At 37.0% G+C, this 26,807-nt stretch overlaps 1 protein-coding gene and 1 long non-coding RNA gene across 4 annotated transcripts in view; one reads left to right on the forward strand and one right to left on the reverse strand.

The window, feature by feature from the left end:
• SYCP2 (synaptonemal complex protein 2) overlaps nucleotides 1-26,807 on the forward strand; it is a 91,882-nt gene that overhangs the window by 35,398 nt on the left and 29,677 nt on the right. For all 3 annotated transcript variants that reach the window (XM_025853383.2, XM_073883983.1, XM_073883984.1), the window contains 6 exons: nucleotides 10,896-10,956; nucleotides 19,233-19,381; nucleotides 20,531-20,605; nucleotides 21,046-21,192; nucleotides 24,173-24,272; nucleotides 25,131-25,288. In XM_025853383.2, coding sequence (XP_025709168.1) covers nucleotides 10,896-10,956; nucleotides 19,233-19,381; nucleotides 20,531-20,605; nucleotides 21,046-21,192; nucleotides 24,173-24,272; nucleotides 25,131-25,288 — 690 coding nt within the window. The remainder of the gene's footprint in view (nucleotides 1-10,895; nucleotides 10,957-19,232; nucleotides 19,382-20,530; nucleotides 20,606-21,045; nucleotides 21,193-24,172; nucleotides 24,273-25,130; nucleotides 25,289-26,807) is intronic.
• LOC141371010 (uncharacterized) lies at nucleotides 10,930-26,662 on the reverse strand. The gene is made up of 3 exons (XR_012375600.1): nucleotides 26,482-26,662; nucleotides 12,473-12,564; nucleotides 10,930-11,023 (listed from the first exon to the last, which is right to left on the reverse strand). It is a non-coding gene; the product is annotated as an uncharacterized lncRNA (long non-coding RNA).

The following is a 26,807-nucleotide window of genomic DNA, read 5'->3' on the forward strand; positions in this document are numbered from 1 at the left end:
ATCCAACAAGAAGATCTAACAATGGTAAGTATCTATCCCCCAACATGGGAGCAGCCATCTACATAAGGCAACTGTTAACCAAAATAAAGAGTCATACTGATAACAATGTGTTAATTGTAGGAGACCTCAATACTCTCCTTTCAGCAATGGACAGATCATCTAAGCAGAAAAATCAACAAGGAAACAAGAGCTTTGAATGATACACTGGACCAGATAGACCTCATAGATATTTACAGAACATTCCACCCTAAAACAACAGAATATTCATTCTTCTTGAGCACACATGGAACTTTCTCCAGAATAGACCACATACTGGGTCACAAATCAGGTCTCAACCGATACCAAAAGATTGAGATTATTCCCTGCATATTCTCAGACCACAATGCTTTAAAACTGGAACTCAATCACAAGAAAAAAATTTGGCAGAAATTCAAACACTTGGAAGCTAAAGACCACTCTGCTCAAGAATGTTTGGGTCAAACAGGGAATCAAAGAACTCAAACAATTCATGGAAATCAATGAGAACAAAACACATCGGTCCAAAACCTATGAGATACTGCAAAGGCCGTCCTAAGGGGGAAATACATAGCCATCCAAGCCTCACTCAAAAAAATAGAGAAATCCCAAATTCACCAACTAACTCTACACCTTAAAGAACTAGAGAAAAAGCAACAAACGATGCCTCAGCCATGCATTAGAAGAGGAATAATTAAAATTAGAGCAGAAATCAATGAATCAGAAACCAGAAACACAGTAGATCAGATCAACGAAACTAGAAGTTGGTTCTTTGAAAGAATTAATAAGATTGATAAGCCACTGGCCAGACTTATCCAAAAGAAAAAAGAAAGGACCCACGTTCATAAAATTATGAATGAAAGGGGAGAGATCACGACTAACACCAAGGAAATAGAAACAATTATTAGAAATTATTATCAACAACTATATGCCAATAAACTGAGCAATCTGGATGAAATGGAGGCCTTCCTGGAAACCTATAAGCTGCCAAGACTGAAACAGGAAGAAACTGACAACCTGAATAGGCCAATAACCACTGAGATTGAAGCAGTGATCAAAAACCTCCCAAAAAGCAAGAGTCCAGGGCCTGATGGATTTCCTGGGGAATTCTACCAAACATCCAAAGAAGAAATAATACCTATTCTACTGAAGCTGTTTCAAAAAATAGAAACAGAAGGAAAACTTCCAAACTCATTCTATGAGGCCAGCATTACCTTAATCCCCAAACCAGGCAAAGACCCCATCAAAAAGGAGAATTTCAGACCGATATCCCTGATGAATATGGATTCCAAAATCCTCAACAAAATCCCAGCTAATAGGATCCAACAATACATTAAAAGGATCATCCACCACGACCAAGTGGGATTTATCCCCGGGATGCAAGGGTGGTTCAACATTCGCAAATCAATCAATGTGATAGAACACATTAATAAGAGGAGGGAGTAGAACCATATAGTCCTCTCAATTGATGCAGAAAAAGCATTTGACAAAATACAACATCCTTTCCTGATTAAAACTCTTCAGAGTATAGGGATAGAGGGAACATTCCTCAAGTTCATAAAATCCATCTATGAAAAACCCACAGTGAATATCATCCTCAATGGGGAAAAGCTGAGAGCCTTTCCCTTAAGATCAGGAACACGTCAAGGATGCCCACTCTCGCCAGTATTGTTCAACATAGTACTAGAAGTCCTAGCAACAGCAATCGGACAACAAAAAGAAATAAAAGGTATTCAAATTGGCAAAGACGAAGTCAAACTCTCTCTTTTCACTGACGACATGATACTTTATGTGGAAAACCCAAAAGACTCCACCCCCAAATTACCAGAACTCATACAGCAATTCAGTAATGTGGCAGGATACAAAATCAATGCACAGAAATCTATCGCTTTCTTATACACTAACAACGCAACTGTAGAAAGAGAAATTAGAGAAACGATTCCATTTACAATAGCACCAAAAACCATAAGATACCTCAGAATAAACCTAACCAAAGAGGTAAAGGAGCTATACTCTAGGAACGACAGAACACTCATGAAAGAAATTGAAGAAGACACAAAAAGATGGAAAAATATTCCATGCTCATGGATCGGAAGAATAAACATTGTTAAAATGTCTATGCTACCCAGAGCAATCTGTACCTTCAATGCCATCCCGATCAAAATTCCAATGACATTTTTCAAAATGCTGGAACAAACAGTCCTAAAATTTGTATGGAATCAGAAAAGACCCCAAATCGCCAAGGAAATGTTGAAAAAGATAAAGCTGGGGGCATCACGTTGCCTGATTTCAACCTATATTACAAAGCTGTGATCACCAAGACAGCATGGTACTGGCACAAAAACAGACATATAGACCAATGGAACAGAACAGAGAACCCAGATATGGACCCTCAACTCTATGGTCAAATAATCTTTGACAAAGTAGGAAAAAACATACAATGGAAAAAAGACAGTCTCTTCAATCAGTGGTGCTGGGAAAATTGGGCAGCCACATGCAGAAAAATGAAACTCGACCATTCTCTAACACCGTACACAAAGATAAAGTGGAAGAAAGACCTCAATGTGAGACAGGAATCTATCAAAATCCTAGAGGAGAACATAGGCAGTAACCTCTTTAACATTGCCCACAGCAACGTCTTTCAAGATACATCTCCAAAAGCTAGTGAAACAAAAGCAAACATGAACTTCTGGGACTTCATCAAGATAAAAAGCTTCTGCACAGCAAAGGAAACAGTCAACAAAACAAAGAGGCAACCCACAGAATGGGAGAAGATATTTGCAAATGACACTACAGATAAAGGGCTGGTATCCAAGATCTATAAAGAACTTCTCAAACTCAACACCCAAAAAACAAATAAGTCAAAAAGTGGGCAGAAGATATGAAAAGACACTTCTCTGAAGAAGACATACAAATGGCTAACAGACACATGAAAAATGTTCATCATTAGCCATCAGGGAAATTCAAATCAAAACCACATTGAGATACCACCTTACACCAGTTAGAATGGCAAAAGCTGACAAGGCAAGAAACAACAAATGTTGGAGAGGTTGTGGAGAAAGGGTAACCCTCTTACACTGTTGGTGGGAATGCAAGTTGGTACAGCCACTTTGGAAAACAGGGTGGAGGTTCCTCAAAAAGTTAAAAATAGAGCTATCCTGTGACTCAGCAATTGCACTCCTGGGTATTTACCCCAAAGACACAGATGTAGTGAAAGAAGGGCCATATGCACCCCAATGTTCATAGCAGCAATGTCCGCAATATCCAAACTGTGGAAAGAGCCGAGATGCCCTTCAACAGATGAATGGATAAAGAAGATGTGGTCCATACATACAATGGAATATTACTCAGCCATCAGAAAGGATGAATACCCAATTTTTACATCAACATGGATGGGACTGGAGGAGATTATGCTAAGTGAAATAAGTCAAACAGAGAAAGTCAATTATCATATGGTTTCACTTATTTGTGGAACATAAGGCATAGCAGGGAGGACATTAGGAGAAGGAAGGGAAAAATGGGGGGGGAATTGCAGGACGAGATGAACCATGAGAGACTGTGGACTCTGAGAGACAAACAGGGTTTTAGAGAGGTGGGGGGAAAGGGGATTGGGTGGGGGGAAGGGGGATTGGTTTGCCCGGTGATGGATATTAAGGAGGGCACGTACTGCATGGAGCACTGGGTGTATACGAAAAACAATGGATCGTGGATTACCACATTAAAAACTAATGATGTATTGTATGGTGACTAACATAATATAATAAAATTTAAAAAAAAAGAAATGGAGGCTCTAACTGCTACGATAAATGAGGCAGAAGAGAGAATTAGTGATATAGAACACCAAATGATGGAGAATGAGAAAAAGAGAGATAAACAACTACTGGATCATGAGGGCAGAATTCGAGAGATAAGTGATACTTTAAGACAAAACAGTATTAGAATAATTGGGATCCCAGAAGAAGAAGAAAGAGAGAGAGGGGCAGGGCAGAAGGTATATTGGAGCAAATTATAGCAGAGAACTTCCCTAATTTGGGGAAGGAAACAGACATCAAAGTCCAGGGGGCACAGAGAACCCCCTTCAAAATCAATAAAAATAGGTCAACACCCTGACATCTAATAGTAGAACTTACAAGTCTGAGAGATAAAGAGAAAATCCTGAAAGTAGCCTGGGACAAGAGGTCTGTAACCTACAATCGTAGAAACATTAGATTGGCAACAGACCTATCCACAGAGACCTGGCAGGCCAGAAAGGACTGGCATGATATATTCAGAGCACTAAATGATAAAAATATGCAGCCAAGAATACTATATCCACCCAAACTGTCATTGAAAATAGGAGAGATAAAAAGCTTCCAGGACAAACAACAACTAAAGGAATTTGCAAACACAAAACCAGCCCTACAAGAAATATTGAAAGGAGTCCTCTAAGCAAAGAGAGAGCCTAAAAGTAACATAGACCAGAAAGGAACACAGACAATATAAAGTAACAGTCACCTTACAGGCAATACAATGGCATTAAATTCATATCTTTCAATAGTTACCCTGAATGTTAATGGGCTAAATGACCCAATCGAAAGACACAGGCTATCAGATTGGATAAAGAAACAAGACCCATCAATATGCTGTCTGCAAGAGACTCATTTTAGATCCAAAGACACTCCCAGATTGAAAGTGATGGGATGGAAAACCATTTACCATGCTAACAGATACCAAAGGAAAGCTGGGGTCGCAATCCTTATATCAGACCAATATGATTTTAAACCAAAGACTGTAATAAGAGATGAGGAAGGGACACTATATCATACTTAAAGGGTCGATCCAACAAGAAGATCTAACAATTGTAAATATCTATGCCCCTAACATGGGAGAAGGCAATTAACAAAATCAAAGAAACACATTGACAACAACACCCCCCTCACTGAAATGGACAGATCATTAAGTAAAAGATCAACAAGGAAATAAAGACTTTAAATGACACACTGTCTCTTGTGGACATTGCTGCTATAAACATTGGCTGATGAATCATAGACATGTACCTCTGAAAAAAATAATACATTATATGATAAAAAAAAAATAGTAGGAAGGGAAAAATGAAGGGGGGGGAATCGGAGGGGGAGATGAACCATGAGAGAATTAGTGATATAGAAGACCAAATGATGGTCTTGGACTATGGACTCTGAGAAACAATCTGAGGGTTCTAAAGGGGAGGGGGGTACTGGGATGGGTTAGCCTGGTGATGGGTATTAAAGAGGGCACATATTGAATGGAGCACTGGGTGTTAACACGCAAACAATGAAGCATGGAACGCTACATCAAAAACTAATGATGTATGGTGATTAACATAATAAAAAAAGGCACACTGGACCAAATGGACTTCACAGATATATTCAGAACATTCCATCCCAAAGCAACAGAATACACATTCCTCTCTAGTGTCCATGGAACATTCTCCAGAATAGATCACATCCTGGGTCACAAATCAGGTCTCAACTGGTACCAAAAGACTGGGATCATTCCCTGCATATTATCAGACCACAGTGCTTAACCACAAGAGGAAAATCGGAAAGAACTCAAATACATGGAGGCTAAAGAGCATCCTACAAAAGAATGAATGGGTCAACCAGGAAATTAAAGAATTAAAAAATTCATGTAAACAAAATGAAAACACAACTGTTCAAAATCTTTGGGATGCAGCAAAGGTGGTCCTGAGAGGAAAGTATATAGCAATACAAGCCTTTCTCAAGAAACAAGAAAGGTCTCAAATGCACAGCCTAACCCTACACCTAAAGGAGCTAGAGAAATAACAGCAAATAAAGGTTAAACCCAGGAGGAGAAGAGAAATAATAAAGATCAGAGCAGAAATCAATGAAATGGAAACCAAAAGAACAGTAGAACAGATCAACGAAACTAGGAGCTGGTTCTTTGAAAGAATTAATAAGATTGATAAACCCCTGGCCAGACATATCAAAAAAAAAAGAGAAGTGACCCAAATAAATAAAATCATGAATGAAAGAGGAGAGATCACAACCAACACCAAAGAAATACAATTATAAGAACATATTATGAGCAACTCTATGCCAGCAAATTAGATAATCTGGAAGAAATGGATGTATTCCTAGAGATGTATCAACTACCAAAACTGAACCAGGAAGAAATAGAAAACCTGAACAGACCTATAACCACTACGGAAATTGAAGCAGTCATCAAAAATGTCTCAACAAACAAGAACCCAGGGCCAGATGGCTTCCCAGGGGAGTTCTACGAAACATTTAAAGAAGAATTAATACCTATTCTTCTGAAACTGTTCCAAAAAATAGAAATGGAAGGAAAACTTCCAAACTCATTTTATGAGGCCAGCATTACCTTGATCCCAAAACCAGACAAAGACCCCATCAAAAAGGAGAATTACAGACCAATATCCCTGATGAACATGGATGCAAAAATGCTCACCAAAATACTAGCCAGTACGATCCAACAGTACATTAAAAGGATTATTCACCACGACCAAGTGGGATTTATCCCTGGGCTGCAAGGTTGGTTCAACATCCGCATATCAATCAATGTGATACAATACATTAATAAAAGAGAGAACAAGAACCCTATGATCCTCTCAATAGATGCAGAGAAAGCATTTGTCAAAGTACAGCATTTCAGAGTGTAGGGATAGAAGGTACCTACCTCAATATCATAAAAGCCATCTATGAAAAACCCACAGTGAATATCATTCTCAATGGGGAAAAACAGAGCTTTCCCCCTAAGGTCAGGAACATAGCAGGGATGTCCACTATCACCACTGCTATTCAACATAGTATTGGAAGTCCTAGCCACAGCAATCAGACAACAAAAAGAAATAAAAGGCATCTGAATTGGCAAAGAAGAAGTCAAACTCTCACTCTTTGCAGATATGATACTTTATGTGAAAACCCAAAAGACTCCACCCCAAAACTGCTAGAACTCATACAGGAATTCAGTAAAGTGGCAGGATATAAAATCAATGCACATAAATCAGTGGCATTTATACACACCAACAACAAGACAGAAGAAAGAGAAATTAAGGAGTTGATCCCATTTACAATTGCACCCAAGACCATAAGATACCTAGGAATAAATCTAACCAAAGAGGCAAAGAATCTGTACTCAGAAAACTATAAAATACTCATGAAGGAAATTGAGGAGGACACTCCATGCTCATGGATTGGAAGAACAAATATTGTGAAGATGTCAATGCTACCTAGAGGAAGCTATACATTTAATGCAAACCCTATCAAAACACCATCCACTTTTTTTCAGAGAAATGGAACAAATAATACTGAAATTTGTATGGAACCAGAAAAGACCCCACATAGCCTGGGGAATGTTGAAAAACAAAAGCAAAGCTGGCGGCATCGCAATTCCGGACTTCAAGCTCTACTACAAAGCTGTCATCATCAAGACAGTATGATACTGGCACAAAAACAGACACATAGATCAACGGAACAGAATAGAGAGCCCAGAAATGGACCCTCAACTCTGTGGTCATCTAATCTTCAACAAAGCAGGAAAGAATGTCGAATGGAATAAAGACCATTCAACAAATTGTGTTGGGAGATTTGGACAGCCACATGCAGAAGAATGAAACTGGACCATTTTCTTACACCACACACAAAAATAGACTCTAAATGGATGAAAGACCTAAATGTGAGACAGGAATCCATCAAAATCCTTGAGGAGAACACAGGCAGCAACCTCTTTGACCTCAGCCGCAGCAACTTCTGCCTGGAAACATCGTCAAAGGCAAGTGAAGCAAGGGCAAAAATGAACTCTTGGAACTTCATCAAGATAAAAAGCTTTTGCCCAGCAAAGGAAACAGTCAACAAAACCAAAAGTCAACCAACAGAATGGGAGAAGATATTTGCAAATGACATATCAGATAAAGGGCTAGTATCCAAAATCCATAAAGAATTTATCAAACTCAACATCCAAAGAACAACTAATCCAATCAAGAAATGGGCAGAAGACATGAACAGACATTTGTGCAAAGAAGACATCCAAATGGCCAACACACAGATGAAAAAGTGCTCAATATCACTCGACATCAGGGAAATCCAAATCAAAACCTCAATGAGATACCTCACCCCAGTCAGAATGGCTAAAATTAACAAGTCAGGAAATGATAGATGTTGGCGAGGATGCAGAGAAAGGGGAACCCTCCTACACTGTTGTTGGCAATGCAAGGTGGTGCAGCCTCTCTGGAAAACAATATGGAGGTTCCTCAAAAAGTTGAAAATAGAGCTACCGTCCGATCCAGCAATTGCACTACTGGGTATTTACCCCAAATATGCAAATGTAGTGATATGAAGGGGCACCTGCTCCCCAGTGTTTATAGCAGCAACCTCCACAGTAGCCCAACTATGGAAAGAGCCAAGATGTCCATCAACAGATGAATGGATAAAGAAGATGTGGTATATAGGTGTGTGTGTATACACACACACACACACACACACACACACACACACACACACACACAATGGAATATTATGCAGCCATCAAAAAACCTGAAATCTTAGAATTTGCAACAACATGGGTGGAACTAGAGGGTATTATGCTAAGCAAAATAAGTCAATCAGGAAAAGACATGTATCATATTATCTCACTGATATGAGGAATTCTTAGGAAACAAACTGAGGGTTGCTGGAGTGGTGAGGGGTGGGAGGGATGGGGTGGCTGGGTGATAGACATTGGGGAGGGTATGTGCTATGGTAAGCGCTGTCAATTGTGTAAGACTGATGAATCACAGACCTGTACCTCTGAAAAAAATAATACATTATATGTTAAAAAAAAAAGTAGGAAGGGAAAAATGAAGAGGGGGATTTGGAGGGGGAGAGAAACCATGAGAGACTATAGACTCTTAGAAACAAACAGGGTTCTAGAGGGGAGGCGGGTGGGGGGATGGGTTAGCCTGGTGATGGGTATTAAAGAGGGCACGTTCTGCATGGAACACTGGGTGTTATGCACAAACAATGAATCATGGAACACTACATCAAGAACTAATGATGTAATGTATGGTGATTAACATAACATAATAAAATTTAAAAAAAGATAAAAATCTTTTGCATAGCAAAGGAAACATTCAACAAAACCAAAAGACAGGGTATAGAATGGGGGGAGGGGGGGAGAAGATATTTGCAAATCTCTTACCAGATAAAGGGCTAGTATCTAAAATCTATAAAGGACTTACCAAACTCAATACCCAAAGAACAAATAACCCAGTCAAGAAATGGACAGAAGACATGAACAGACATTTCTGCAAAGAAGACATCCAAATGGCCAACAGACACATGAAAAAAATGCTCCACATCACTTGGCATCAGGGAAATCCAAATCAAAACCACAATGAGATACCAGCTCACACCAGTCAGAATGGCTAAAATTAACAAGTCAGGAAACGACAGATGTTGGCGGGGATGTGGAGAAAGGGGAACCCTCCTACACTGTTGGTGGGAATGCAAGCTGGTGCGGCCACTCTGGAAAACAGTATGGAGGTTCCTCAGACAGTTGAAAATAGAGCTACCCTATGTATGACCCAGCAATTGCACTACTGGTACTTACCCCAAAGATACAAAGGTGGTGATTCTGAGGTGTACCCGCACCCCAATATTCATAGCAGAAATGTCCACAATAGCCAAAGTATGGAAAGAGCCCAGATGTCCATCGAAATGAAATTAGAGAGGGAGAAAAACCATAAGAGACTTTTAATCATAGGAAAAAACTGAGGGTAGCTAGAGGGGAGGCGGGTGGAGGGATGGGGTAAGTGGGTGATGGGCATTAAGGAGGGCATGTGATATAACAAGCACTGGGTGTTATATAAGACTGATGAATCACTGAACTCTACCTCTGAAACTAATATACACTATATGTTATTTGAATTTAAGTTAAAAAATAAAAATAAATAAAAATTACGAAAATTTCCATAATATAAAAATTTCTTAAAAAGGAAGGCGATAAACCAGGAAGCATCACTTTGAAGTTAACAACCATCTGACATGTGCCTCAAAGGAGCAGGTGTTTTTACACATAGAAAATAAGAAGCTGCTCAAAGCTTTTGGGCAGAGAAAAGGATAGCAACACTTTCCTCCTGACCCTGAGGCTTTGAGGTATGGGAGAATTAGCACCTTAACTGGAGAGATGCCATAATGCTAGTGGTGCCCTCAGCATATGGACTGGTTTCAATTAAGGCAAAGAAGTGGAGGGAGTTAGTGAAGAGATTGAGGATTCAGGTGAATTTCTGTAAAATGAATTGTCTTTAAATAACAAAAGAAGGGGGTCTATTTTCCTCACAAGATTAGTGGAAGGTTTTAGGATCTCATCTTTTAGGAATGATATCTAATTTTTCCTATAGCTTTTTTTGTGAATTCAGTATTATTGAGTTATACAAATTTTCAATGAAAGCATGTGGAAGGGGGAAGGGGGAAATAATGGTGATTATTCATATGCATTCAGTGTTTAAATCTAAGGACAGTCAGTCTGTGAGTGGGAATTGAGGAATGCATAGGATTTCACACTATTTCCAAAGCATAAATGACAGGATTTGGTAACATTTTTAAAAAGAATATCCTCTAATAAATATTAATGGTAGTAATTCCTTTTTTGGTCAAAAACAAGAAATTATACCATTATACTATGAAATCATACCAGTATTTCCTTCATAAAAGTGAACAAATAGATTAAATGTGACACATGTAATGTATTGCACAATCAATTGATGGAGCAAGAAATGTGTTACTTAGTGATAATAAAAAATAACTATTGTTTGTATAACTTTTAAGTTTTTAAACTGGTGTTTAAAGAAGATTTAAAGCAGGAGTAAATTATTTATGGTCAAACCTGTTTTTAAATTTAAGGATCATCAGTGGGAAGCAGTGACTGTGCCTGAGGATAAAGTACAAATATACAGCATTGAAGGTATTTAACTTGTTTCCTCTAACTCTCCTCTTGACTCTGATCACATGGAGTAGCAGTTGCATGCTCTCTGGGGAAAAAAATAGACTAATGAAAACAAAGTCAACATTTTCATATATTCACATTCATAAATTTGATAGTTCAGTATTCCCCCTGAACCCATATTTCCCCCACCCCCAATTTCCCAACTCCTTCCTGAACTTTTCTTTAGTCTAAAACTTATGATCAATCACTTTCTTGTCAATATGTTCAAGGCCCTTGCCTTTTATACTATTAGTTTGATGAGATCCAAACATCTAGTTCCTGCACTAACATAACTGGAATTGTATAACACTGCTGGCAAAGTCCTACAACTTGGCAGACTGGTACCACTACACATTCAGATATCAAGATAGATTTTAGGCATTTCAATGGGGATGTGGTATCTCATGATAGTTTTTATTTGCATATTCCTCTTGACCATAAATATTGAGCACTTTTGCATTTGCTTGGTAGCCATTGATATATACTCTTTGTGAAGTATCCGTTTAAATATTTTGTCCTTTTTTTTTTCTAGGCTGTGTTTTTTTAATTAAGTTTTTGAGTTCTTTCATAAGTGGGTATCAATTCTTTGATAGATGTTCTATGTGTATTTTCTCCCTGTCTGCATCTTGCTAATTTATTTTCTTAGGGGTGTCTTTAATGAGCAGAAGTCTTTAAATTTGAAGTCCACTTGATCACTTTTTTCATTGTGCTTGTTGCTTTGTGTGAACTAAGTAATTTTTGACTACTACCAAGTCACAAAGATGTTCTTTCGTTCGTTTATAAAAACTTTGTGGTTTTAGCTTTTATGTTTGGGATTATGATCCATCTCAAATTAACATTTGGTTATGGTATGATACAGGAGTTGAGGTTCATTTTTTTCACATGGACATGAAGTTATTCCAGGACTATTTGATGAAAAGACTTTCCTTTCACCACTGGATTTCATTGATTCCCTCTTTGAAAATCGAATGACTGATAGAAGTGCCCATCTTATTTCTTAAAGCTGTATTCCATCCCATGGATCTATTTGCCATTCCTTATGCAAGTAGTACCACACTGTTTTAATTTTTGTATATTTATAGTTAGTCTTGAAATCAGATAGTGTAATCTTCCAACATTGTGGTTTTTTTCAAGGCTGTTTTAGAAATTCTAGACCTTTTGTATTTCCATATATCTTTTAGAGTTGACTTATCAATTGCTATAAAAAGCCTGCTAGATTTATGATTGCAATTGTAGTTTGATATGGGGAGAAATAACATTGTAACAATAGTATTTCAGTCTACAAACATGGTGTATTTTTACATTTATTTGGGTCTTTAGTTTCTCTCAACAATACCTTGTTTTAAGTGTAGAAATCTTACATATCCTTTGATGAACTTATTCCCAAGTCTTCAATCTTAACTTTATATGATTGTGAATAGAATTGGTTTTTAATTTCATTTTCCAGATATTTTCTGCTGGTATGTAAAAATACAATTGATTTTGAAATACTTACCTTTTATCCTACAGTCTTGCCAAAGTCACTATTTAGTTCTGGTAGTTGTAGCATGGATTCCTGGGGATATTCTAGGTAGTCCGTCATGGTATCTGCAAATAGAGGTAGGTTTTACTTCTTCCTTTCTGATCCTTATGGCCTTCCTTAACGAACTTCTTTCCTTTATCCCTCTCCCCTACCTCTTCTTCCTTCCTCTCTTTATTTTTTCCTCCCTTTATTCCTACCTTTGCCTTACTGCAATAGCTAGAACTTCTAGTACAGTATTGGATACAAGTGGTAAAAGTGGTCATCTTTGCATTCTTCATGATCTTTGCTTAGGAAAGAACGTGTAGTATTTAACCCTCAAACATGATGTTAGCTGAAGGTTTTTTGTAGATGACCCTCCATCAGGTTGAGGAAGTTGGTGAGTCTTCACGTGTATAAACACACATGAAACTGTTATGCAATTCAAGGTAGTAAATATATCCAGTCCCCCTAAATGTTCTTTATGCTCCTTTTGATCTATCCCCAGGAAGATCTAGCCCCAGGAAGTCACTGATGTTTTCTCTACCATGGACAAGTTTACATTTTCTGCAGTTTCTATAAATAGAATTATACAGCATATACCTATATATATATATATGCATATTTATGTTAGTATATGTAATATGTATAATTATATGTACTCTATGTAATATATAAAATGTACATGTAAAATATATGTAATACATACTTTATATAAATGTACATATTTTATACAAGTGTAATATGTACGTTTATATATGACATTTGTATATTTTTTATATAATATGTACATTTAGATATATATTTTTATTTAGCCACATTACATGTATTAATAGTTTATTCCTTTTTATTGCTGAGTGGTATTCCATTGCATGGTTGTACTTCAATTTGTTTATCCATTCACCTTCTGATGAGTATTTGGAATGTTCCCAGTTTTCAGCTATTATAAAATGCTCCTGTGAGTATTCATGTAAACTTATTTTCATGTATGTGTATATAATGCTTTTATTTCTCCTGGGTAAATACTTAGGAGTGTAGTGGCTGTGTCAAAACATAGGTATATGTTTACCTTTTCCAGAAACTTCCAAACTGTTGTCCCAAGCAGTTTTATCATTTTACATTTTCACCACCAGTGTGTAAGAGTTCTAGTTCACATCCTGGGCAACACTTCATATGGTCAATCTTACCTTGCCTTATTGCACTGCCTGGAACCTTCAGTACAATGTTGAATAGAAGTGATGAGAGTAGATGTCTTTACCTAGTTTTTGATGTTAATGGGGGAAGCATTCCTTTTTTTCACCATGATGTATTTATGGTGACAGTTTTTCATGTGTGCCCTCTGTCAAACTGAGGAAATTGTCTTATTCCTAATTTGCTGCAAGAGCCTTCCTTGATCACAAACATTGTTGGATTTGGGGAAATGCTTTTCCTGCCTCTATTGATAATTATATATAGTTTCTCTTGTTTGGTTCCTTAATAGAAATACATTGATTTTCAAATGTTAGACCAACTTTGCATTGTTGGGATAAACCCCACTTGATTTTGGTACATTATCCTTTTATATATCATCGGAATTGATTTATGAAATTTACTTAGGAATTTGGTATTCTATGCGCTTAGAAGGTCTGCAGTTTTCTTGTACTGTCTTTCAGTTTCAGAGTGAGGGCAGTATTAACCTCATAAAAATGAATTGGCAAGTTTTCCACCGTCTTCAGTTTTCTGTAAGAATGTGAATGGAGTTGATACTGTTTTTTAAGTATCTACTAGTGTTTGCCAGTGAAGCAGTCTGGGCTTCCACCGTTCTTTGTTGAAGACTCTTAATAACTACAAATTCAGTTTATTTAATAGAAAGTGTTTCAGGTTATCTATTTCTTCTTGAGTAAGCTGATAATTTGTGTCTCTCTAGTAATCTGTCCATTTTATTCAAATTTATTGGCATGAAGTGGTTTATTATGGTCCCTTAGTATCTTCTTAATGTCTGTAGACTTGTTATGATGGCCATTCTGTCACTCCTGATGTTTATAATTTGTATATTTTTTTCCTAATCAGTCTTATTGGTATTGTCAAAGAACCAGCCTTTGGTTTCATTGATTTTTCTCTGTTGTTTTTCTATTTTCCATTTGGTTGATCTCTGCTCTTTTGTTTATTGTTTTTTTTTTCTGCTTCGGTTTTAATTTATTTTTCTGTTTCCAGTGTCTCAGGGTAAAAGCTGATTTTATTGTATCTCCTTTGTTGGCTTTATACCCCCTTTAATTAGTGGTTGATTTAGGATTTATTTTATTCATTTTTAACTTCATAGTGTGTATATTCAGGTAATATTACACCCTTTTATGTGTAGCACGGGAACCCTGCAACAGTGCACTTGCACATTTGCTTTCCTGGCTTTCATGCCATTGCTATCAGTATACACAGAAGGTTTTTGTTTGTTTCGTTGTTTTGTTTTGCATGTGTCAGAAACCTTGCAATATGGTGTAATGATTTTTTGCTTTATGCAGCCAATTAGCTTTTAAAGAGATTTTTAAAATGGATTAAAATGTATTTTATATTTACCTACACGTTTACCATTTCCAGTGTTGAGTTTTCCTTTGTGTGGATTCAGATTTCTACCTAGTGTTGTTTTCCTTCTCCCTAAATGACTTCTCTAGTATTTCTTGTAGTACAGTACCGGTGATGAGTTCTTTCAGTTTTTATATATCAGAAAAATCTTTTATTTTGTTTTCATTTTTTAAAAGTACTTTTGATACATATCGAATTTTAGATTGCCTGTTGTTTTAGTTCAGTTTACTTTAAAGATGTTACTCTATTGTTTCCTGGCTTGTGTTGTTTCTGATGAGAAGTCTACTGTCATTCTCTAGTTTGTTCCATTTTATTTAAAGTCTTTTTACCCCTGGATGCTTTTAAGATTTTCTCTTCATCACTAGTTTTAAACAATGCCAATATCATGCTTTAGTGTGATTTTCTTCATGTTGTTTGTGCTTGGGGTTCATTGAGACTTTTGTTCTGTGGGTTCATAGTTTTCATCAAATTTAAAGTTTTTATCCAGTATTCTTGAGATATTTTTTCCTGCTGATTCTTTCTTCTCCTTCCCTTTGGAGAGTCTGATTACACATACACTAAGCTACCTGAAGTTTTCCCACAGCTCACTGATTCTGTGGTTTCTCCACTCCTTCTACCCCAGATTTCCACCCCCTTTTTTTTATTTGAATACTTTTCTATTGCTGTATTTCATGGTCATTAATATTTTCTTTAGCAGTGTCTAATCTGTTGTTGGTTCTATCTTGTATAATGTTCACCTCCCGTGTTATATTTTTCATCTCTGGAAGTTTGATTTGGGTCTTTTTGTAAGATAAATTTTTAATTTTAGAATAGTTTTAGATTACAGAAAACTTGCCAAAATGGTATATAAAGTTTCCATGTGCCTCCTCACCCAGTTTCTCCAATTTTTTAAATTGTGGTTAAAAAACAAATAAATACAACATAAAATTTACTACCTTATTAAGTGTATAGTTCAGTAGTGTTAAGTATTTCACATTGTTGTGAAACAGATCTCCAGAACTTCTGTCATTTTGCCAAATTATAACTGTATACCTGTTAATCAACTTCCCTTTTCCCCCCATCCACTCAGCCCCTGGTAACCACCATTCTACATTTGTCTTCTGTGAATTTGACTACTTTAAATGGAATTATACAGTATATATCTTTTTGTGACTGGCATTTTTCATTTAGCATAATGTTTTCGCCCATACTTTTTTTTTTTTAAGATTTTTATTTTCTTTAATCTCTACACCCACCCTGGGGTTCGAACTCCCTAGATCATGATCCACTGACCAAGCCAGGAGCCCCTTATTTTTTAACTTTTATATCTTTTTTTTTTTAACATCTTACATTTTTATGGTACCTCCGTTATGGCATTTTAAAACAAAAAGCTTACTTGCATCTTCATCTTCCTCCAGTTGTCTCACTCTTTTTCCATTCGTAGCCAATTTTGAGAGAGAGTTTTTACTAAATCTTTTTTTCTCCTGCTTTACAGTCCTGCTCTTATTACATTGTTTTCCATCCCACTCCACTGAAATTTTAGATGTCAAAATAATAGTTTATTATTAATATCAATATGCACACTTTCAGTCCTTATACTTGACCCTCCCCCCACATTTGACACCGTTGACTACACTTTCATTTTTTAATCTTTTTTCCTAATTTCTCAACTAAGCTCTATATACTCATCCATTATTTCCTATTTTGACAAATGGTATGATAAAACTTCCAGGTCCCCCAATATAGAAGCCATTCTTGACTGTTTCTTCTCCCTCAGCTAATCATTTTTCATGTTCATGTATTTCTCTTAACATTTTTTGAATTTCTTTACTCCCCTTTATTTTCATGCTAATCACTGCCTCCACTTCCTAATAAAATTCTGTCTTTTGCATCTTGCCAAACGTAGTTGTGCATAATTGGGCAAAAAAAAGTTATTTTCATTGTTTTAATAGCATAATTGATTTTTAAAATTTATTTTCCAATACATAACTCTTCCTAATTTTATGAGGACACTTTTACAAAAAATTAAGTTCTTTATGTTTAGATTAAAAGGGCTTTTTTGGAGCTTCCTGGTTGGTGAATAATAATGAATCTTCATGCCAGGAGGGTGGTGCACCCTAAACTTCACAGGGACAGGAGCTCCTGTGTGCCGGACCCTTCCAGACTTCACACTGTGTATCTCTTCACCTAGCTGTTCATGTGTATCCTTTAATATCCTTTGTAGCAAAGCGGTAGTCTAGTGTAACCTATATGGAATGGGCAGTATCTGAATTTTTACATGAATAACAGTCATGGAAGTAAAAAAAAAAAAAAGAAACTGGAAGTCAATTAATATTTCTAGTGAAAAAGAATTTCATTAGTTGCAGGCAGAGGGGATGGGGAAGCAGCAGCGTGATGGATTGCAGACAATTAGACCCTTTTATATGTAATATGTAAGAATGTATAAAATGAAGGCTCCATGGGCAATCTTAAAATTTTTTTAAATGCCTTCACAGAAGAAAACATTATATTCATACAGTGTACTAGAATCTCATATAAATATGTTTATAAATACTTAGATTTTTTTTTAAGATTTTCTTATTTGAGAGAGAGTGAGAGCACGCTTACGCATGCCCGTGCATGTTGGGAGGAGAGGAAGAGGGAGACAGAGTCACAAGCAGACTCTGCGCTAAGTGTGGAGCCCATCATAGGGCTCGATCTCACAACCCCGAGATCATGACCTGAGCCAAAACCAAGAGTCGGATGCTCAACTGACTGTGCCTCCCAGGCACCCCAAAATACTTGGCTTTTTAGCAAGCAACAAAATAACTTTTCTGGTATCATAGTAATATTGCTAATTAAAAGCAAGCTATGATATAGTCCAGGCAGTTAAAGGAACTAACAAAAATTTCAACAAAGCCCACGATAAAATATAACAAATATCAATAAATTCTTTATAGTCACAGTATATGTGGAGAATACTTTGTACAAAAAGGTACAAAACATTCAGGAATATTTGAAGTAATTCTAATATGTTTATGTAAGCAGTGAAATAAATATTGTATTTACTATAAGTTTGTGGCAAGCTGCAGAAAAACCTATCAGAGCAATATAATAATCAAAAATATCCATAAGGATTATAAATTTTCTAATATTCATCAGAATTCAAAACATTATTGGCTTCAAAGTCACCCAAACTTTCATCTCTAAAGCCTGAAAACTTGTTACTTTTGAAACACTTGACTATTTTTTCCCAAAATAAAACCACCAGCACTCTTTGAGTTAGAAACTGTCACCATTATCTTCAAGCAATTAATAATTCTTATAATCATCAAAGGACTTTACTGCAGAAGTTTGTCATGACCATATAGTTGCAAAAACAAACAACACATATTCTGCTTGAGTAAGTCTCATAGGAATCAGAATTATTTGTCCTGTAGATTAGGTCATGAAGTAGGCAGCAGAGCTTTTCTTCATGTAGAGACAAATTTTTTTACTTGGTATGCTCCATCTCCATCAGGATGTAGGATTTCCTCCTGCCCAAAAATATACACTGGGGGCAGGTGTGACGACTTGTCAGTCATCAACAGGAGTACCATCAGAAGTACAACAGGGCCATAAGTGGCCTTTAGTCCATAATACAGGCACATTAATTGGATGCCAAGGGATTCTTTGGTGAATTTTTAGAGGAAGGGAAGTGAATACCTCTTATAAGCTGGCACTTACAGTATTTTCAGTGGATTGGCGAATTAATGGAGGAATTGCCCCGATTCTTCTTTAGTTTCCCGGCACTCAAGGTTTTTGACAGCTGTTTACTGTCAACTTGTTTGTAACAGCTGGATTTAAGAGAAATGTTTGAATGGATGCTTATGCCTAGAAATAATGGTTATTTATGGAATTAAGGTTATTTTCTTTGCCTCTTTTAAATTAAGCAGATAGTTTTCTTAGATATGTTCAAGGAGTATTTATTAAGAACCTGTTAGTGTCCACAGCATATTTAGGGCTTTAGCTCATTAGTTATTGTATTAGCTTGTAATTTATAGATCAATACACTGAGACTCTGAAAAATGAATTGATTGGTTTGCATAAGTAGTTAGTACTGGAATTGATTGTTAAATCCTAAAAGTTAATGTTATTTCACTTCAATTTAATTAATACACTACATGACTTATTTATAACATACCTGGAGAGTGGTATCATAGAAATGAATATAAACTAATCGGTGTGATTTGTTTGTATACAGTGAGAGAATCGAAGAAGCTGCTGACCATAATTCTGAAAAACATGGCAAAAATTAGTAAAAGAGAAGGGAAAGAATTGCTTTTGTATTTTGATGCATCATTAGAAATCACTACTGTGACACAAAAAATTTTTGGTGCAAATAAATATAGGGTAAGTGTTTAAATTCTTTTCAACATTTATTTTCATAAGATTCTTTTAAATATTTATTTTCATAATTATGGAAACTTTTGGTTACCTGGGGCTATAAGTTTCATTTTTTTCCATAGAATTCTTAAAATGACATGTTGATTTTTAGTTCTTTAAATTTTTATTGTGGAATAGCCATCAGATTGTTAGCCATATCCTTGAGACACCTGTTAGAATCTCAGATGACAAAATAAGCTGCAGTATTCAAAATATTTAATGAATTCCTGCTAGGTGTTTAAAAAGTGAATTGAGACAAGACCACGTTTTTAAGATATTAAACATTGTGAAAATTACAGAATCTACCTCAGAAGAAGTAAATAAGGGGCAGGTATAGAAGTTGAGAAAAGAGAATGCTCATTAAGAGTCTGATATGAAGGAAAGGCTGTTCAGATGGGACTTGAAATGGCCTTGGAAATTGCTGGGTGAAATTTAGAGAAGATGCGTTCTAGGACTGTGGAAGACATGATGAGTCAGTAAGGTGATGATTCATGTTATGTTTCAGGGAGCTACTCTGTTGACAAGCTTGGGTAGTGCACGTTGTAGTCTGTTCAGGCTGCTGGGGTGCGAATGCCATAGACGGGGTGGCGGAAAATGACAAACCTCCTTTCTTTCTGTTTTTTCTTTTTCTCTCCCTCCCCATTCACTTCCATCCGTCTCTCCTAGCTCTGGAGGCTAGGTGGCTACGGCTGGCACCAGCAGACATATTTTCTGGCGAGGCCCTGCTTCCTGTTTCACAGTGGCTGTCTTTTCACTGTGTCCTCACATGCCAGAAGGGGTCAGGGAGTCCTTTGGGGTCTCATTTTATAGGGGCACTGATCCTATTCACAAGGACCCTGCCCTGATGAACCAGTCACCTGCCAGAGGCCCCACTTCCTAACACCATCACCTTGGGGTGTAGGTTTCAATATATGAATTTGGGGGACACATTCAGTTCATAGCAGTGCAGAAGATTTATGGTGAAGAAAAATAGAGACTGTGTGTGGAGGAGGGTATTTATATATACAAAATAATGATTTGAGATAATTTGGGAGTTTTGAAAGGAAATGCAGGAAATGCATTAACATGGAAAGAACTGGGAGAACATGACATCACTTTGAATTAATTTAATTTTAGGAATTTACCAGAAAACAAGGTATTTCAGTTGCCAAAACATCTGTGCATATAGTTTTTGATGCAAGTGGATCACAGGTATGTGTCTGACTTACTTGATTTTTATCACTGAGCTAAGTTGAACCCTAAATAATCGCACAGTATTATGTTGGACGGTGAATATCTGAAAAATGAATTGTCTAAACATATAGTGCCCCACTAAGGTATATGATTTTTTAAACGTGTTATTAAAGATCATTTATTTTAGTACAGAAGATAGTTATTAATATCATTTTGGTAACTTTAAAAATTAGGCATATATGTCCTGCCACTAATGCCAAAGCTTGTTTTATGTCTATGGAGATTTGAAAATGTGGGTGTTTTTTGTTGGGTCACTTTGTAGGACTAAGTACATAGAAAACAAAGAATTGACTTTTGTAAGTGTGGGATGAATGGGCGCTTTACTAAGACATCCAGTGATTTTTGAGAACTTACTGTGGTTTGCAGTTTGAAATACTTTTCTCCATATTCTCCAACAGATTCTAGTGCCAGAAAGTCAAATCTCACCCATTGAAGAGGAACTCATTACTTTGAAAGAAAAACCTAACTCCCAAAAGGAATTTGCTAAACCTCCGAAATATATCAAAAACAGTAATCAAGGAGACAGAAAGAATAGTCAGCTTGAGGTAAATATGGTGTCAAAATAGTTGTTTATAGGGGCGCCTGGGTGGCTCAGTTGTTAAGTGTCTGCCTTCAGCTCAGGTCATGATCCCAGGGTCCTGGGATCGAGCCCCGCATCAGGCTCCCCACTTTGTGGGAAGCCTGCTTCTCCCTCTCCCGCTCCCACTGCTTGTGTTCCCTCTCTCACTGTGTCTCTCTGTGTCAAATAAATAAGTAAAATCTTAAAAAAAAAAAAGTTGTTTATAAAACAGCATAGATCAAATCATTGCTACATATAATTACAGAAAAAAAAAGCATCTAGAATTTTACCTTAATGGCCTTCATCAATAACATTCAGAGTATTTCCCTTGCCTTTTACAAATGCAAACAAAAGGTAGTGTTTTAGCAATTGTGTTTGTGTAGGGGTAAGAGGGTTAAGTAAGACATGGTATAGTATACACTTGTAAATTCCAAGTTAGAAATATGTAAGAAAGTACCACTTGTAACATTTATCCTGTCTATTTTTGCTTTTGACTGTTATGTAGAATGCAAATCTATAATGTAACATTCTCTTTATTTGCATAAGGAAAGAAAGCCAAGTATTAAGTACTTTTTCCTCCTCCTCCTGCTGGTGGAGGCTCTCCTCTGGGCCATGTTCAGCAGAACCAGTTCTCAGCCTCCTTGTCTTGTTGTGACACTTGACATTGCTAACAGCCTTGTCTTTCTTAATGTCCTCACCTTCTTTGATTTCTGTTAGCCTTTTAGTTCTCTTCCTACTTCTGTTACTACATTAGAGATACTTTCTTTCCCCGCATCCTAAATGTCCATTGGCTCTGAAAGCTTGACTCAGCTTCTTGAACATCTCTACGCCTTCTCCCTTAAAGAGCTTCCTTCATGTGAATCGTTTAAGCTCTTGAAATATACCAGACCTCTTTTCAAAGTGCTGCAGCGAAGTCTCCACTTACTCTTCGAATGTTTCCTTTTGTATGTCTCGTTTTCCTGATCTAACCTCAAACTCTTATCTTTTGCTTCAAATTTGCATCTGCCTCCATACTTCAGTAATGCTACCATTAACTTTCTGATGGTGTCCTGAATCCTGCCCCTCTCCCAGGACACCTAGGAGCAAGGTGCTCATGATGGTTCTTTCACAGTATCCCGCACATCCTTCCCTCCTCATTCCCTTCGCCCTTACTCATTTGAGTACACCCAGCTCAATACGGCAGCCTCCTCTTTGGCCTTTGACTCTGTAACTACCCCATGTGGTGTTCCTTCCCCTGGTTTTTCTTAATCTCAGAGTCCCTGTTGCATTCTGGTCAGAAAGTTGTGGAATCTCTGTGTTTATCTTCCTGCATCAAAATTTTAACTCAATTCTGAGACCTACAAGTTCATTTTACTCTACATACTCACCACGTTAGTAAGGTTAACTGCTTTCCTGCTTCTCTTTATGTCACACTAATCTTGCCTCTATACCTTCATTCATGTTGTTTGTCCTTTTTTTTTTTACCTTCCCTCATTTAAAGTGCCCTTACAATTGCAAGTCTTGATTAATTTTCACTTTTCTTCATGGACCTTTTCCTGTTTTAGTTTTTACTAATTTCTCACCTTTAAGCAACTTTAACTCTCACAGGCTCTTCCGTACATTTTGTCATGTTGATGTTACTCACTGTTTTTTCCCCATTAGTCTTGTGTCCTTCGTTAAATGAAAAATGCCATCTTCTGTTTTCCTTGGACAATTAAATTATAAAAGCCATTTTCTATGTTTTTATATCAGGGTCGTAACACGAGTACTTATTTGAAATGCTAATTCTTAGGGCCCTCCTACCTTAAATTTATTGTCATAAACTCTACGAGTAAAAATCTCTAAGAAACAATGCACTGTTGTTAAATACCACTGTGTTTTTTGTTTGAAGCATTTATATGAATAGATAACTTCCCAGGCCCCATTCACTATGCCACTAGGAACTGTCTTTTCTTGAAGAATCCCATTGGTTCAGTAGTTTGTTTTCTGGTTAATCATAGAATTCCTCCTTTTCCTCTCCTTTCCAGCCTTCCTCCACACCCCGTTTACAGAACTATTAAAAACTCCTGCGGTATTTTTTTCTTAGTCTTAGGGGCAGGTGCCTTTTGAAAACCAGATCTCCTTTGCATCTTTACAGTTTGTCACCATCTGCTCCGTTCCATGGCGTCCTCTGAACCTCCTTTCCACCTCTATTCAGTGACTCTAGGATGAAGTTAGAAAATGCACATCTTCACTGGAACCACTGGCTCTGGTGCCACTGAGGCTCTGAAGTCCTGTAGCTACTTTTTACTCCAAAGCCACTTTAGTCCTCACAGAATATTAATACAGATTTTTAAAATGTGTGAAAGTTTTGAAGAATTCTAAACATTATGAAAGCATTCCCAAACAAATGTATATGAATTTACATAACTATGTATCCAGATATCATACACTGAAATAGAATAAGAAACTGAGCCATTGGTTATAGATACACTCAGTATCAATAAAATATTTTCAGCTAGTATATAAGGTGCTATATTTCATATGCATGGGTATTCTATAAATACTTTTTAAAACAAGTTTTGGCTACCTATTCAATACTAAATATTAGGGTAAAACCTTTCAAGTCAGTCTAAAACACAGAAATTTCTGGTTATCATGTTGTTTATAAAATACCGTATATCAGGGCACCTGGGTGGCACAGTTGGTTGAGCATCCGACTCTTGGTTTTGGCCCAGGTCATGATCTCACGATCCTGGGTTTGAGCCCCACATGGGGCTCTGTGCTCAGCACGGAGTCTCCTTGTTCCTCTCTCTCTGCTCTCCCCCCTGCTTGTGCTTTCTCTCTTGCTCTCTCCATCTATCTCTGAAGTGAATAAATAAAATCTTTTAAAGAAGTACCATATGTCTTTTGTGTGTAGTCAAGGTAAAATGCTATGGATAAAATTAGAGAATATTTAATTTCAAAACAGAATGTGTGTTTACTGTGGCTGCTTCTTGTGGTTTCAGACAATTACTCCTAGCAAAAGAAAAATGTCTGAAGCATCAATGATTGTTCCTGGCGCAGACAGATACACTGTGAGAAGTCCAATACTTTTAATCAACACATGTAAGTTTTGTAGTCTTAAAAGACTTTTAATAAACATTTTTTTAAAAATCAACATTTTTAAATTCAGAGATATTCTGGGCATAATTTACGTAGAGGATAAGTTGGGGATATAGAAATTATTAAGATAGGAACCACAAATGTCTTCTAATTGTCAAGAAATTTCAAATTTCTAAGAAAGGTATATTGGTTATTAGCATGTAAACATTATTCAAAGTATTAATACCAAGCATTAATAACTTATTGTAATTTGAGTGGGAGTCAGCTGTAACATAGTGGATAAAACATTGAATTAATCAGGATGCTTGGACTTATTTCCCTACCCCCAGGTGTGTACTTTGTACAGATTATCCTCCAGGTAAGTTTAGAACCAATTTTCTTTTTATAAAATGAAACTAAAGTGTCTATCTCATCAAGGTGTTTAGAAGACTAAATAAAAATCATTCACTCAATGAGAAATATTATGAAACATTTAGACAGTGCCTGGTACATACTAAGGACTAAATACAAATCAAAAAATAGTACTATAATACTAGCTGCTATAAAGCACAGTCTTATTTAGTATATATGACAATTTAATAGTGACCTTTTGTTCCCAAAATCCAATTGCCTACTGGATAGTTACCTGAGGTCTAGTAGGCTTCACAATAAATTCATCTTTCCACCCTCTCTGCCAGTTTTTTGTCTCTTTCTTACCTTGGTAAATGGCATCTGTATCCATTTATTCATCTAAACCAGAAACCTGGGGCCCATCCTAGCACCTCCCTTTTTTACCTTCCTCATCTAAAAAGTACCTCAATAATAGCAATATGTAATTTTAGAAGCTCTATAAATGTTACAGTCCTTTGTCCTCCTTTTTAGCAACACCACGAAGAGGAAGAATTAAACCACCACTGCAAATGATGAGTTCTGCAGAAAAACCTGATATACCTAAAACATCAGAAAGTGGAGTGGATAATGCTGTATTTCTTATATCTAGACCATCTGAAGGAAGAAATAGTGGAGATAATACAGACAAAGTAATTTTACTTTGAAAACATTTTTAAAAATTAATTTTATCAGTCTATTGTAGAAATACATATTGAGCTAACTTCTTTTGCAAGCAGTGAGGGCCTCACTTTGTTTAAAGTACCATCACACATATATATACATATATATGTGTGTGTGTGTGTGTGTGTGTGTGTACATGTATGATTTATTGTTTTTGAAAGTCAGTTCCTTCGACAGGGCCTCCTTACTGTGCTAACAGTAAAATTGAGGAATATCCTTTCAGTATAACTGATTTATGTATTCAGTAGGAGAAATGGATTTGCCATCATTCTTTAGTTTATTATACAATTTAGTGTCTGATAGAAATGTAAGATACACATGGACTGTGTCCTTAAGTATCTCAAAGTCTAGTGTGGAAATTAAATAAATTAATCAGATAATTATAATAGTGTCTGAATGTTCTCAGATTGTACATATAAGATGCAATAGGAACCTAGTGGAGGGGCAGGTGCCTAACCCCAGAGCTGGAGGGGAGGGTAAAGATCAGGAGATACTCTCTAAGGAGATGGAGAGTGAGTTGGTTTTTGAAGGGTCAGTAAAGGTTCGTCCAATGGGCATCAGGGAGAAGGGCATTCATTCCAGGTAGTTGAAGGGACAGAACAGAGAGTAGCTGAGAGAAAGTTATTTCTTTGTGAGACGAGGTGGTCAGAGATACAGATAAGTAAGTTTGTAGATGAGAAATGCCTAATAGCTTTTGTTTTCATTGAAGTATGAGGTGAACATGGTGAATTTGTCTTGGCAATATGCTGAAGTAGAGGGCTCAAGGGTGTAACGACTTGGAACAGTTACTGAGATAATGGGGAGGGTGAGTGAAGGGTGATGAAGAGTAAGTAGAGGTGGTAGGTTGAGGGCGCTTTCAATTTAAGACTGTGAATTTTATGTGTCATTTTCTCCAACAAAGCACAGTAAAAAGGAATAGGTGGTGGATTTTTAAAAAAATGGTTATGTGGCCAAAGGATGAATGGTGCAAGAGTTGAAGATACTCAGAAGAAAAGTCAAAAGTAATTGTTCAAATTAGTCCGCTGAGTGTCCCTTTATTAGGGTGCTGCTGTTCGGTGCTGTGCTGTAGTCCTGGGCGTGGTAGGGTGGTGGGCACACCAGACCTGGGCTTGCTCGTTCCAGTCAGGGGAGCCCTTCTGCCATTGTGACAGCCAACACGCACCTGCATGCTCTCCTACCGCTCCTGTCCTGGGATGGAGAACTGCCTGCTAGACCACGTAGTGAAGACAGCCAGCATGGGGCACTGTGTCAGCCAGGAGGGCATGTGTTTCTGAGTGATGGCAGACTGTCATCAGATCTGTGGCTCTGAAGAGAGGGAACCTTGGTGGACGCAAGAAGTTACCTGTTCAGTGGCCACAACTTTACAGAATCCTTTAATATTCTAGAATTTCCAACTCTTGTGTGTATGTTAGTGAAAAGACAGAATAAATGCAGGCTGTGAGATCAGCTGCAGTAGGAGATGTGCCACGGTGATTCTAGAAATTGATA

Source organism: Callorhinus ursinus, unplaced genomic scaffold (assembly GCF_003265705.2).
Source record: "Callorhinus ursinus isolate GAN/ISIS: 27379988/994484 unplaced genomic scaffold, GSC_fseal_2.0 scaffold53, whole genome shotgun sequence".
Lineage (NCBI taxonomy): Eukaryota > Metazoa > Chordata > Mammalia > Carnivora > Otariidae > Callorhinus > Callorhinus ursinus.